The following is a 14,174-nucleotide window of genomic DNA, read 5'->3' on the forward strand; positions in this document are numbered from 1 at the left end:
CGCTGAGACTGGCTCGGCCGTGGGCTGCCCTCGAGGCGTCCTCGCTGCCTGCATCTTCCCACGCTCGCCCCCATCTTCCCACGCTCGCTGTCCCATCTCTCCCGTTCAGGAGCCACAGCGGCCCCCCGCATCCTGCGCCCCAGAGGGTGGAAGGGCTGGGGGACCTGCACGGTCCGCGGGGTGCATCCCTTTCGGCCGCAGAGGAGGTCCGGCCAGGTCCTGGAGCGACAGGAGGTGGGAGCCCGTCTGGGTGACCAGGTGGAAAAGCTCGCAGGGGGCTGGCAGCCCAGTGACCTTTGCCCCCTTGACTCCTGCCTGCTGTGGAGACAGTGGAGGATGGAAGCCCCTGACTTGTGGAGTAATGGGCGGCGGCGGGGCGGGAGGGGGGCCAGAAATAGGATAAGACTGCCCTCTGGTGCCAGAAGGCCAAACGCCTGGGCCTTAGCATTTCACTCCCCAAGGACGTCCAGGCCTCCCCGGCTAGAGCCAGCGTTGTGTTCGCCCCTCGTCCCCCGCAGAAGGTGCATTGTGCCCCCTCCATCCTGGGCTCTCATGTCTCTGTCCCTAAGGCCCCAGATGGCTCATCCTGTTAAGCTAAGCCTTCAGTAACCGGCAGCTTTAGAAGGCAAAGCAGTTCCGGCCCAAACCAGATTGAGCCTGTTCTGTTAGGGAGGAGCCCCAAGGGATGTGAGCACAGGGCTGTGCTTGGGGGGGGGGGGGGCTTCATGATGGCAGGATCACCTGCTCAGGGGGTAGCCCCTGCTTTGACCCAAAGAGACAAGCCGTGGAGTCCAGCAGGGCCACCCAGGGTGGGAGTTCTCAGGAGGGGACACCCTGGAGAATGGAGGAAAGAGCTGCGGGACCCTGGAGGGAGGGGGCTGAAAGGGTTGCTCTTGCCTCTGAGGCCACAGGATATGGCAGAGGGGAGAGGTGGCAGCTAAGCTGCCCCCTCCAGAGACCACTGCCTCCCAGCCCCCCTCACCTGTCCCTGTGTCCCCTTTGACGGCCTAAAGCTCAGTGGGATCCCTCTCTTGGCAGACCCCCATCCTGGTCCTCGCTGGCTCCTGGCTGGCACTGGCCCCTCTACTGCCGAACCCAAGCCCCTTCTAGTCCCCAGGAGAAACCCCGGAATGACTGCTGGTGTCCCTCCTCTCTCTGTCCCTTCCTCCCACGCTGCTAGCCGCCCCGCCACCCCCCCACCTGAGGAGGCACAGGTCTGGAGCCGATTGTCAGGTGTGGTGTGCCGTAGAGTTGGCCACAGTATCAGAGGAGGTAGCTCAGATTGGGTGCTGAGTGCCTGGGGGCTCAAGGCCTGGGAAAGGAGGCCCCCGCTTAGTTCCAGAGCCTTCTCTTCCGCTCGCCAAAGGGCCCAGCTGAGGGCTGGGAGCCGCTGCTGGAGAGGAGAGAGCAGGGGCAGCTGGGCTCGTCTGGGCTTCAGGCTTCATCTGTTATTAGGAAGATCTGGGCCGTGGAGGGGGAGGGGAGGGGTCTGCTGGTGAGCAAGTGGGCACAATGCGCTTTTGAATGAGAATTAGCTGGCACAAAGGGGAAGCTGGGGTCCACCTTGAGAGGCTTTGTGCTGCAAACTTCCAGGGCCTGAGGCAGGCGCTCAAGCCGGGGAAGGGACAAGGACCAGAGCAGGAGCCCAGGGACCCGGCCAGCGCCAGCGGGTCTTCCTCTGAAGGCGGAGCCGCTTCTGAAGGACAAGGGTCACTGAATAATGAAGGTGACGGAGTAAGGCTGCCTGTTAGGAAATTAACCTGGACTTGTGTTTGGAGGAAGATCACTCTTCGAAGAAACCAGAGACCTGGATCCTGATGAGGCTCCGGCCCTGATCACAAAAGCCCACACCCAAGTTCATGAACAGGGCCCCTCACTCCAGATAATATACCATCTTCCTTAGTCCTCCCTAAAACCCCCTATAGGAGGAACTGTCCCTGACTTCCTGCTCGCCATTTTGACCGACGCTCGTGGTCACTTGGCACACCCCTCCGACCACGGAATAAAGGCAGGCTGTCCGGCGCTGGAGAGGGGTCCAACCAGCGGACAAAAGCCGCCAGCCAGGGCAGCGAGGCAGGTGCCTTCAGGGTCTGGGAGGCGCAACCCCCGAGAGGCTGAGACCTGGGAATAGTGCAGGAGGGGAAAGGCCTCCTCCTGGCCACGTCTGCACGCAAACACACAGAGCCCTAAAAGAAACACTTTCATGTTTTGAATAAACGTTCATGATTGAATAGTTGTAGACAGGCTGGACAGCGCTTCCCAGGGTCCACGTGCGCTAGGGCCCTGAGGCACATTTGATCACAAAGGAACAAAAGCCGCTTTCAGGAACCCACAGGACAGAGTCCTAAGTCGTTGTGGCATCTTGGGCTCCTCTGGGCTCTAGCCGGTTCTCAGCCTGCACTCTGAGTTTAATGACCTGATGCAAGATGACCTTTTCTAGGTTTAGAGGGTTTAGGAAGGCCCTTTCAAGAATCGCACAGGTGACACCTGAATGATCCCATCCCCTCTTGCATCACACATGATCCGGGAAATTCGGGGGAAATGTCTCTCCCACACGTGCTGATTCATTCAGTCCGTCCTTTACCTCAGCCAGGTCTCAGGGTTGTTTCCTTCTACTTTGAGTTCAAGTTCAGTGCCACTTTATTTTCTTGCCCAAATTGTTCCATCTCTGTGACACCCCCTCATCGGTGTACGTGCGCGCTATGCACGTGTATGTGTGGTCATTTCCTTTTTCCACTCTCGAACCAGAAGTCCAGGCTGGGTTTAGAAGGGGTCGTGGTACTAGGGATATTATAGCTGATGTTAGATGGATCTCAGCTGAAAGCAGAGAATACCAGAGGAATGTCTATCTGTGTTTCATTGACTATGCAAAGGCGTTTGACTGTGTGGATCGTAACAAACTGTGGCTGACTCGGAGAAGAATGGGAATCCCAGAACACTTGATCGTGCTAATGCGAAATCTATACTTGGACCAGGAGGCAGTCGTCAGAACAGAGCAAGGGAACACTGCAGGGTTCAAAATTGGGAAGGGCGTACACCAGGTATGTGTCCTGTCTCCATACCTTTTCAACCCGTATGCAGAACAGATTATCCGGGAGGCTCGGCTCTATGAGGAGAAATGCGGCATCAGGATTGGTGGAAGATCTATCAACAATCTGCGTTATGGTGGAAGATCTATCAACAATCTGAGTTATGCAGGTGGCACAACCCTGCTTGCTGAAACTGAGGAGGACCTGAAGCGCTTGCTGCAGAGGGTCAAGGACTGCAGCCTCCATCCAATATGGATTGAGGCTCAATGTCAAGAAGACAGATTCTCACCACTGGGCCAATTGGCAGCATCAGGATTGATGGTGAAGAGATTGAGATTGTTCACAGCTTCAGTTTGCTTGGCTCCACAGTCAACACTCTCGGCACCAAGCAGCCAGGAAATTAGAAGACGTATTGCCATGGGAAAGTCTGCTGTTAGGGACCGCTCCAAAGTACTGAAGAGCAATGGTGTCTCTCTGGAGACTAAGGTGCGTCTCATACAGGCCATGGTCTTTGCTATCCCTTGTTATGTATCAGAAAGTTGGACAATGACTGAGGAGGATGGAAGGAGAATTGACGCCTTTGAGCTGTGGTGCTGGAGAAGAGTATTGAGGGTACCATGGACTGCTAGGCAAACAAACAGATTCATCCTGGGAAGGGTCAAACCGGGCTGCTCCTTGGAGGCAAGGATTTTAAGGCTCCGTCTGACATACTTTGGACATGTTGGAAGGAGGGACAGGTCCTTGGAGAGGGACATCATGCTTGGTAGGGTGGAGGGACAGCGCAGAAGGGGAAGGCCCCCTATGAGGTGGATTGATTCAGTGACTGGGGTAATTGGGATGGGTGTATCGGAGACAGTGCGATTGGCACAGGACAGAGCAGAGTTTAGGGCTGTTGTACATAGGGTCGCTATGAATCACAAGTGACTCGCACATAACAACAACACCACCACGAAGCTCCAGGATCACCTTGTATCTTTCGAGCCTGGTCCTAGAATCAGCCACGTTTCCTAGGAGTTGTTTCTGGATGAATGATGTTGGAAACAAAGATTGGGGTGCTTGGGGCTCTCAGCCACTGAAGTCTCAATGAGTATACTAACCTATGCATCTACCTGAACTGTTAACGATTCCCGCGTACACACGTCTGTGCCCTGTGTCCCCACATCTCCGACTAACGCAGGACCAGAGAGCGTTCTTACCTCCTCCCCTTGCTTGTCCTTCATCGCCTTCAGCGCCACTTGGTGGCGGTGGTGTGTCGTCTCTGTCTGGAGTTTCTGGATGGGAGGGGTGGATACCTTAGCCTCTCCCGTTAAGTGAGGTGGTTTTCTGTATCTGTAACACAGACAGAGTCTCTTGACACCATCTGCCTTCCATCCTGGGATGCCAAAACCCCCTAAATAGCTATTTTTAAATTTGCATGTGCAAAAAAGTTCACTCTCTGCCACAACATTCTGTGGGCTTTGACTGAGTTATGGTGGCCTCTGCCACCGTCATGTGATTACTCAAGTCACTCCCCCAGCCCGACCTCTGACAGTCGCTTAGCTGTTGACCACCATCTCTGTAGTTTTACCCTTGCCAGAACGTGCATGTCCCTGGGATTTACAGTGTGCCACCTCTTTCAATCACTGTTGTGGACCATTGAGTCGCGGCCAGCAGGTTTCCAGAGGCTATATATAAACCGCTTGGGAGGTGATTGCCTTTCTTTCTCCTGTGGAGCAGCTGGTGGATTCGACCTGTCTGCCTTTGGGTGGGCAGCACAACTTCTCACCCACTAGGCCACCAGAGCTCCCAGTATCTCCAAGATCCATGCACTTCCTCGTGTGGTCTGTAATTTCCCCTTCAGTTGCTCCCTTAGGGAGCCCTGGTGGCCTAGTGGCAAGAAGCTGCGCTGCAATCCTGAAGGCACGTGGTTCGAATCCACGAGATGCCCCCCGCAGGAGAAGGAGGGGAAATCTCCTCCTGTGTCAGTGAGGTCTGATTCGAGGGTGCACAACAAGGAAACAAAGAAATGAAGGAACCTGGTCCCGTTGGACAAGTGTGCCGCAGTTCCTTCACCAGCGACTGTTGGAGGGCGTCCTACACGCTTCCAGAACCTGGCGACTAGGAACGAAGTGGCTGTGAACGTTCGTGTGCGGGCTTCATTCTCCCCTCATTGGGGTGAATGGCTGGGAGCAGCACCGTGGCTGCATCAGAACGACGCCTCCTCCGTGGGGCTGAGCACCCTCCCCGGCACGTGGGGCTCCTCCCAGCCCCGCACGTGTGGACGGTGTCTGTCGGAGCGCTGGTGGTCTTGGACCCGAGGGTTGTGCCGCGGAGAGGGGGCGAGATGAACAGTCTCTTCCTGTGAAGACTGACAACCTCGGAGACCAAACGGAGGACCCCTCTGGGTCGGAAGCCGCGGGAAGACAGAGCCGTTCGCAGGGCTGTGCGCGTGCGCGAAGCGGATGGCTCCATCAACCTCCTCCCCTTGGGAGCGGCCGCACCGCAAACCCGCCGGAGTCTCTCTGTAAGTGGAACTAACTCCAGGGCATTTTCCGCTCTGCGGGTGTCTCTTCTCCACCGATGGTGCATTCGAGGAGTTAAATAGGTGTGCATTTCACATGGAGGCTGCTGATCCATTTCAGGCGACTTCGTGTGCAAACTGTCCCCTGAAAGGGCAGAGCTATTTATTCACTTTCTCCACACACCCCCCCCCCAGGCGTGCGCACACCCACCTGCATTTCGGTGTTGACACCTCCAGTATTTCCACAATTGTTTGAACAGTTATGAAGAGGGTTGTTTCTGGTGTGTCACAGTTACTGAAAACAAACAAAAATCTGTGACGCCCCTTTCCTCCATCTACGTCACCTAATGGATGCGAACCGGCACTGCCATCAAGTTGACTTTGATTCAGGTCTCCGAGGTTGTGTTAGCCGGTTGTCGTGCCAGGGAGCTGGCGATCCGGGCCCTGTGACTCGGCAGGGCCCCTCCAGCACTGGCCTTCATGGACGTGAACTCATGGCCAGTAGCCAGGACACCCATTCCCTTGCCACTTGGGGGCCAGGCTCACCCCAAAGAGGAACCAGGCCACACTGGACCGGCTGGGCTGGGCTTCCTCTTCCAGCTCTTACTTCCTCAGGGAGTCCTGCCCAGGGATGGAGAGTTCGATGAGGAAGGCAAAGGTAGAGCTGGGGCCTGGGGAGGTGGGTCATGCAGAGGACGCCTTGCTGGAAGCAGTGACTTTGGAGCCGAGAGCAGAGACATTGGTACCAAGGACAGAGGTAGAGCGCCTTGGACCAAGTGATTGCAGGCTTGTTTGTATGATTAACAGGATCCATCCGGCTGCTGGGCGAGCATGATGGCGGCTCAGACCAGGATGACATGCCTGAGACCTGAAGGTAGGGACAATGAACCAGGGCAGCATGTAGGTGGAGATTTGGGGATGGAGGACGACAGCTCTGTGCAAAGGCCCTGAGGCCAGCCTGGAGCAGCTCTGAGGAAGCCAGGAAGGGGTGCTGTGGTGGTGCAGCCTGCATCACCTCTCACCGCCCCCTGGGATGCCCTTCCCACCTCGATGGGCCACCAGCAGCTGAGTGGGGCCCATGCACTGAGACGAGGCTGGCTGCCTGGGAGCAGGAGGGGGGACAGGTGCTGAGGCTGGGATGGATACATAGGGGTGGGGCTGAGGTCTCGGGACAGGGAGTCTTCTAGAAAGCGGCCAGGCCATCACGGAGGGAGGTGAGAGGCGGAAAGGAAAGAGAGCCTGGGCTGCGATGATTGTGGGGTGCCAGGTTCGGGGAGCACCCTCCTAAGGGGAGCTGTGTGTGCAGGTGCACATGCGAGTGGGTGTGCGTTAGGGGGTTCCTTCACCTTCCGTGCATTCCCCTCTCCGCCTCCCTGTCTCCCCTCCTGCCCTGCCAAGGGGCCATTCTCGGAGTGGTGCTGGCCCAGCGCCTCGCTGTCTTCCAGTGCATCCCCAAGAAGGCACTCCGAGCCAAAGAGGTGCTGGTGGAGAGGGGGATCATGATCCTCCAGAGGTGTGCTCCCCACAGGCCATCTGCAGCCCAGGCCAGGCTGAGGGCTAGGTCTGGAGTTCCTAAGACTGAGACTTGGGGGGAGTGGCACACACAAGGCTGCTTCTTGCCTTGCAGGGTCAGCCACCCCAACATCGTGGCCCTGCAGGACGTCCATAAGAGCCCGTCCCAATGTCCCATCTCTACTTGGTCCTGGAGCTGGCAGCAGCCTGGTGCTTGGAGGGAGGCGTTAGGGTCTGAGCCTGCTGGTTCCCCTCAAGGTGGTGGGGCGTGAGATGTTTGACCACATCGGGGAATGGGTCTCCTACACGGAGGAGGACGTCAGGTACCTGGTGGGCCACCCGCTCAGCCTGGACATCATGCATCGGGGGGCCTGTTCATTCTCTCTCCCCACAGCGAGCATTCAATACTACCTCGTTCCTGCGCCACATTCGCAAGATGGGGCACAGCCCCGGGGGCGAGGAGGCCTCAGCGCAGGTCATGACCTGTCACACCCACTCCAGCCTCCTCACTTCACAGTCCTCCAAGTGGTGACGACCAGACCAGTGCATGCATGTGGGCACCTGCCACTGATCTGGAAGGGGCGGTGGAGGCTGGGGACAGCCAGCAGGGAGCCTCACAGTGCCAACTCCAAGGGTGGCACTGGTCTGGGGCTACCACTCTGGGGAGAGGGGACATTGCAGCGGCATGGTGCCTGACTGTACCCCTTTGCTTCTCCATCCACCCAGTTCCCTGCTTCCATCAGGGACAGCCTTCTTGGATCACTTGGCCAGGGGCGCGTGGAGCGTTGGCGTTGAGAGCCACAGGGTGCAGTGGAGTTCCCCTCCCCTCTGGGCTGGTCTGCTGGACTTTTCTGTGCTTTGCTGCCTGTGTGTGGTTCTGCTTGTATTGGGGTCCCTACCCCCCAAGTGTGCCCCAAACCAATAAAGACTGACAGAGCAACGGGCCAGTGGTGACCTGGGAAGGGGCAGAGGGGACATGTTTCCTCTACACCATCTGTCTCTGTGACACGACCACACAGCTTCAACCCTAGTGTCACCCCAACCTCAGCTGCTTCAGCAAAACCCTCCATCCTACCCAAAGCCCCAGGAGTGGGAGTCTGTGCCACGGGTCTCGGGGTGTGGGTTGCAGTGCGCCTGCCTGGGAATGTGCCTGTGGGGATGCCTGTGCCTCTAGCGGGGCGGGGCAGCTGCTGTCTCTCCTCCCGCCTCACGTTCTCTGCTGAGAGTGCAAGGCTGCGGTCCCAGAGCCAGGGAGTTGTAAGGGAGCCTGTCAGGAGAGGGCGCGCCGGAGCCTGACTCCCCTGAGCTGTGCTCGGGTTTTGGGATCTGAAGCTCCGAAGGCTCTGGCTGCGCAGCAGCGGAAGTGATACAGGGCAGATGTGAGCACGTGGACCCTCTATGAGGTGGACTGATTCAGTGACTGGGGTAGTCGGGATGGGTGTTATCAGAGGCAATGAGATTGGCACAGGACAGAGTAGGGTTTAGGGCTGTTGTACACAGGGTTGTATGAGTCGCAGGCGCCTTGATGGCACATAACAACAACAACAACAACAACAACCCCTTCCTTTGTCACCAGATGTAGGCTGTTTGAGAGAGGAAGGCTTTGGGGTGACTGGGCAGTGGGGTGTGCTGCAGGGAGAAGAAGGGCATCAAGCTTAGCCAAGGAGGGGAAGGCCAGGGAGTTGTGGCCAGAATACCAGCAACTGCTGAAGGGACAAGAGATCCTAAGGCATCTTGGCTTGCTGCTAGCTGAGCCGCTATTCTAGGCACAAGGGGGCGCAGTGCAAGTCCGGCGTGAAGTTGAGGGTGATGCGCTGGCTGTCCCGCGTGTTGGAGACAGACCTGGGATTGAGAGGAGTGCCTCCAGACATCATGCGGGAAAACGATCTCCCCAGTTCTGAGCCGTACCAGGGCAGCCACACGGTCCTGAAGCACGCCGGGATGGCAGGGCTTCCAAAGGCAGTCGCGTGAGGGCCCACTAAGTGAAGGGTGGACCATGATGTCTTTCACTGAGCGGTCATCTGAAGCGCTAGTGGGTTTGGAGGGGGTCCCATGATGACATTGGCTTTGGATATGATGATCTTGAGGTGGATAAGGGAGTTCCGGAGGCAAATGGTGAACATGCTCAGCTGCCAACCAAAAGCATCTTGGAAGACAGGCCTCGCAGTCAACCCCTGGGAGCACGATTATACTCTGACACATGGAGTGATAATGAGCTGGAGTCTTTGCACTTATGACTAGGTTGTTGTTCGGTCCTGTCAAGCGTCCTGCGTCCTCACCATTTCTGATATGCTTGAGCCCATTGCTGCAGTCACCAGGTTGCTTCATCTCGTTGAGATTCTGCCTCTCTCTCTTTGACCCTCCACCTACTTTTCTAAGGAAAGGCTGGCTACTCCTCAAAGTCCATAGACAAAGCTTCACCATCCTTGTCTCTCAGGAGTTCCCCAGTTGCCCTTCCTCCAAGACAGGTCCATGGGCTAGTCAGGACTTTTCTCCAACACCACAGCTCAAGTACATATATTCTTCAACTTTCCTTATTCATTGTCCAACTTCCAGATGCATAGGAAACAATTGGTGGAACTTCCCGGTTAAAACAAGCTTGGAAGCAGGAGTGGCATCCACTTCCGAAATAGCTTGACTCTGGAGACCCTGTGGACCTGGAGAGAGGATGAAAGCCACGCAAGTGTTGAGGACTTTTTGTTCATAGGGTTGCTATGAGTCACCTATGACTCCACTGGCAATTAACAACAACAACAACTATATTTTTAAGTTATAAACAAAGTTTCTTTTCAGAGTGCCAGGTCATTTTGTAAGCTCTTGTTCTTTTGTTATACTTTAATACTTCCTTTTCTTTCTTTCTAATGTACCTCTTTTTCTACTCTAGGTTGGATAATTTCAAAGTCTGCCATCTTGTAGGTTAATACTGTACTTCTTTATTTCTTCAGTCTCATGGGGACCTGTACGCTTGTACATTCCATGTATCTCAACTTTTGTATATATGCCCTTGAGAATGTTCTATAGGTATTTTCTGAGGCCTTTGTTTAAAGCATAGTTCTACACAGATGATCTGGGTTTGCATCTGCCAGACATTCTGGGCCAATGCTTAACTCCAGATGATCTTAGTTTCAATTTAAAAAAAAACCAAACAAGCCAAACCAACGGTATGGTTTTACATGCTGTTAATTTCTTTGTGTCTAAACTCTTCCTCCCACTCAGACTGCTCTCCCCCGTGGCCTTCCAAGAGTGAGGTTCTGCTGCTGTGGTTGGATCAATTCTCATCCCAGCCACCTGGAGGACAGAGCAGGACTGCCCTCTAGGGTTTTGGAGGGAGGCTGCAGTCTTCACTGAACCTCGCTGTCTCAGCTTTCGGCCTGTCAGCTCTGTACTGTCTAGGTCTTTACTCTGGACCTAGACAGTCCCCATAACAGCTTCTCTCATCCAAAGTCAAGACAACCACATATCCTCGCTCTCCTTCCTATCAATTTGGATGTGACCACCAGAAATGTAGTGGTTTACACCCTCTCCTTGGTTATCTTCTGGGGGCTCTGTCTTCTGCCAGTGTCCCTCTGACTTTTGGCTGCAAGTGAGATGACATGTGCACAGATTCTAGGGGTGAGGAAAGGTGGCCTGGTGATGTGGTGGATTAAGCACTGAGGTCAACAGTTCGGGTTTATTGCAGGAAGGAACCTTGATGGCTGCTAACGGAAAGGTCAGGGGTTCGAGTCCACCTCGAGCTGCTCCTCGGGAGGAGGTGATGGCCCTGGAGAACTCTCCTACACGGCCTTTGCCAGTGACATAGGGTGTTTGGTGTAGGTTTTGAGGGGTGAAAGACCTCAGCAACAAGGACTCGGCCTGCCTGCGGCAGGTCCCACCTGCTCAAGCTCTGCTTTGTTCTCTAGCCTCATTAGATTACTGGGTGTGGCCTTAGGGAACGTCCTGGGAGGAAGGGCCCTAAGCAGTAGCGACAACTCAAGTAAAATGTGAGAAGCTTCAGGCCAAGCCGCACTCCAGCCCCTTAGTTCCTGGGTCAAAGACTACCAGCTGGGCTTCAGAGGGCATCCATGCAAAGTGAGTTTCCAAGACCCGGTGCGCCCATCCTCCACCAGTCACGCCCCTGTCCTTCCTGACACCTCGCGCTTCCTCCCCTCAGGCTTTCTTCCAGCAAGGCAGAGGCCACACCCAGCAGAGGCCTGGAGGCCAGGGAGGAAGCTGCCCTCCACCTGTCACCTCAGGGGGCCTCCAGCCTGGTCCTCGCTGGTCACATTCCAGGCCACTGTGGGTGCCTCGTCTCCGGCCACCTTCCTGGCTCGGCCCTGAGCATAAGCCGTGGGACCCACTGGGTCCTACACACACACACACACACACACCCCCATGGAGAGCCAGCCCCTCAGGCGCTAGGCTTGTGCGTCTGCTTCCTCGAACTGAGAACAGTGACCAGGAGGAACTGGTTGGGGGGCTGGGAATGGCTGTGAGCTGGAGGAAGAGGTGGGGGTGGAGCCTGGGGGGAGGGGTGGCTGGCTCTAGGGCCCGGGCCTTTGATGTCCTGGGTCCTTGGCAGTTCCTTCAAGGCTCCGTTCCCAGCAGGGTCTTGCCCGCTCACCCCCCTCACCACCTGCCCCAAAGCCCACAATGACCTCAGGAAGCATCTTGAGGTATCTTAAAGTTTATTCAAGGGGAACAATTAATGGTGATTATGAGATGGATTATAAAGACAATGAAGACGCACTTCCCCTGGGTTTAAAGCGCTGTGACATGTGCATGGCCCCGTGTGGGGTGTGTCCTTCTCCTCCAGTGTATCATTTCAAAGTGCCCCACACCCCCACCCAGGCGAGACTTTCTCCTCAGAGGCCACACCTTCCCAGACAGGACAGCAGCAAAGCCAGGGGACCCCACCCCCACCCCTAAAGAAAAAAGTAACAGTCGTAGAAGAGGCAGGTTCTGGCCCCAAGTGCTTGGAAGCAACAGCAGGTTTAATAGAAAGCCCGCTGATGTCTCAAGCGGGTGGGCCCCAGTCTCCAGCTCCCCTAGCCATGTGAGGTATTGTGTCCCCCCAAACCCCTACTCAGAGTTGACCCCCCTCCAGCCTACCTACCCCCTCCCCCGCCACATGAGGTGGTCGGGAGCACCCATTGGGAGGCAGAGGGTGTGGGGCATGAGGGCCCTTAGGGGCGGTTTGGATCAAAGACATGGCTGCTGGGGGGGGCTAGTGAAGAAGGAGGGTGCGTTATCGGAGGGGGTGGACTCCTGTCCTCCACTGTCGCCTGCTCTTGAGAGACTCCTCTCCTTCCTAAGTCTCCGCTCGAAGTCCAGCAGCTGCCCCATAAAGTTGAAGTTGGGGGAGATGTTGGCCTTCTTTGTCTTGACGAGGTCATAGGCATCATTGAGACAGAGGTGCTGCTTCTGCATGAGGTAGGCCACGATGACAGTGACGGAGCGGCTGACACCGGCCAGGCAGTGGACGAGCACGCCACAGTTGCGGGCCAAGCCTTCCTCTAAGGGGGGCAGGGAAGGACAACCACGTGAGGCGCTGACAGGCCAGGCCTCTAGGAGGGCCCCCACTGCCCACCACCTAGCCACTTCTGTCTTGCTTTCTGGGAGGGGCAGTGAGGTGTCCACTTGGAATACCTTGTAGGTGGGAAGGAGTTCTTGTGGTGTGGGCCGAGAATGGAGGGGACTGTCTGCTGACTCACCGATGAATGTGATGGCCTCTGGGAAGAACTGAGACAAGTTCTGGCTCCAGTGGTCCGAGATGGGGATCTGCTTGTAGTGGAACACTCCGTTCTTCTCGAAGAGGTTGGGGTGGTTGGGGGTGACATTGAGAATGTAACGGATGCCCAGGGTGGCCAAATTCTCCAGGTTGGCGGAATCCTGGGCAGTGCCCAAGTACAGGTTGGGCACAATCTGGACAGGAAAGGGCGGCAAAAGGCCCCTGGGTGGAGGTGTGGTGCCCCTCGACTGCTGGCAGTCGTTCGCTGGTTGGCGCTCCTGCTCCGAGTTGGTGTTGGGAGTCTCAGAGCTCAAGAACAGGGTGCCCAGCCCCACCACAGGCGCAGGAGGAGACGCCTGTGCTGCCTGGGCACCGCCCTCATTCTGCATTCTGGCTTCACACAGGTGAGGGTACATGGTCTGGAACTGACTGAAGCCACCTGTGGGGGAAGGGGAGAAAGAGGGACTTGCTCTCTTGTCTGCGGACAGGCTGACCCCAGAGGTCCGAAGACAAGAAAGCCTGCAGTTCGACGCTCACTGGTGCCCCCAAGTGGCTTACGTTCAGAATGCAGCAGCGATGCTGTCCTGTGACCCTCTGTGGCTACCAGCTGCGGGAGGTGGGGAAGCTGGTTCTGCAGGCTCTCGGAGCCTTGTCCCTGCCTGGGGCTCCGGGTGTGGAGCAAGTCCCTGCTAACCTGGGAGGCAGGGTGATCGCCACCAGGATCCCCCCCCCAGCACTTCCTTCTTGGGAATTCAGTGAGCAAGGTCACCTCAGTACAGGTCTCCCCATTTTCCAGACTCAGAAATTGGGGCTCCAAAGAGCAAAGGGGATAGAAGAGGAGGTGTCACCTCCTCGTAGTCCAAGGTCGAATTACTGGTGACGCCCTGGGCAGCAAGGGCCTTGGACCCCTAGGTGGCCCGCACACCTACCTTGCAGGTAGTAGGCCATACAGCCTTCCTCCCGAAGCTTCTGCAGCAGAGTGCTCACCACTGACTCCGCTTCCCGCTCCTTGGCAGCCTCGGCCTCCCACTCGGCCTCGGTCTGCCCATCCCGTCGCTGCTTCCTGCCCTGACCATACAGGATCACCTGGGCGGGCGGCAGTGTCTGGAACGGAGGCCCGGGCAGCAGCGAGCGCACCGACAGGCTTCCCTTGCGCACGCGGCGCATCAGGAGCGCGGGCAGGGCCACATTCAGCGCCCCAGTGATGTGTGCGGACTCGTACAGCTCCCGAGTGCGGCAATCCAGAAGCAGCAGCAGAGGCTTCAGGGCCTCCAGTTCCTGGCTCAGCCACAGGCACGATCGGCCCAGGTCCTCCATGGGGACAGACTCCCCGCTCGCTTGGCCAAGGGTGCTGTAGAGAGAAAGCGAGGATGAGCTTGGACGGGCAGCTGGGCCCTGCAGCCCTATCTGCTTCCTACGGCGGGTC

General features: G+C 56.8%; 1 protein-coding gene across 1 annotated transcript; it reads right to left on the bottom strand.

Annotated features, from left to right (window-relative positions):
- Positions 1-12,219: 12,219 nt before the first annotated feature.
- Positions 12,220-14,065, bottom strand: DUSP9 (dual specificity phosphatase 9). The gene is made up of 3 exons (XM_006899986.1): positions 13,678-14,065; positions 12,732-13,187; positions 12,220-12,533 (listed from the first exon to the last, which is right to left on the bottom strand). The coding sequence occupies exons 1-3, from the start codon at positions 14,063-14,065 to the stop codon at positions 12,220-12,222; spliced, it is 1,158 nt and encodes a 385-aa protein (XP_006900048.1).
- Between the last annotated feature and the right edge of the window lie 109 nt (positions 14,066-14,174).

This window comes from Elephantulus edwardii, unplaced genomic scaffold (genome assembly GCF_000299155.1).
Source record: "Elephantulus edwardii isolate Elephantulus edwardi_28Jun2011 unplaced genomic scaffold, EleEdw1.0 scaffold00269, whole genome shotgun sequence".
NCBI classification, from domain to species: Eukaryota; Metazoa; Chordata; class Mammalia; order Macroscelidea; family Macroscelididae; genus Elephantulus; species Elephantulus edwardii.

What these genes read in the sequence shown, in the direction of transcription:
- DUSP9 (XM_006899986.1), bottom strand. Translation starts at nt 14,065, where the DNA reads ATGGAGGACCTGGGCCGATCGTGCCTGTGGCTGAGCCAGGAACTGGAG. An exon ending in TATGGCCTACTACCTGCAAG is followed by an intron (nt 13,188 to 13,677) that starts GTAGGTGTGCGG and finishes CTTCCCCCACAG; the next exon opens with GTGGCTTCAGTCAGTTCCAG. An exon ending in AGAGGCCATCACATTCATCG is followed by an intron (nt 12,534 to 12,731) that starts GTGAGTCAGCAG and finishes TGCCCCCCTTAG; the next exon opens with AGGAAGGCTTGGCCCGCAAC.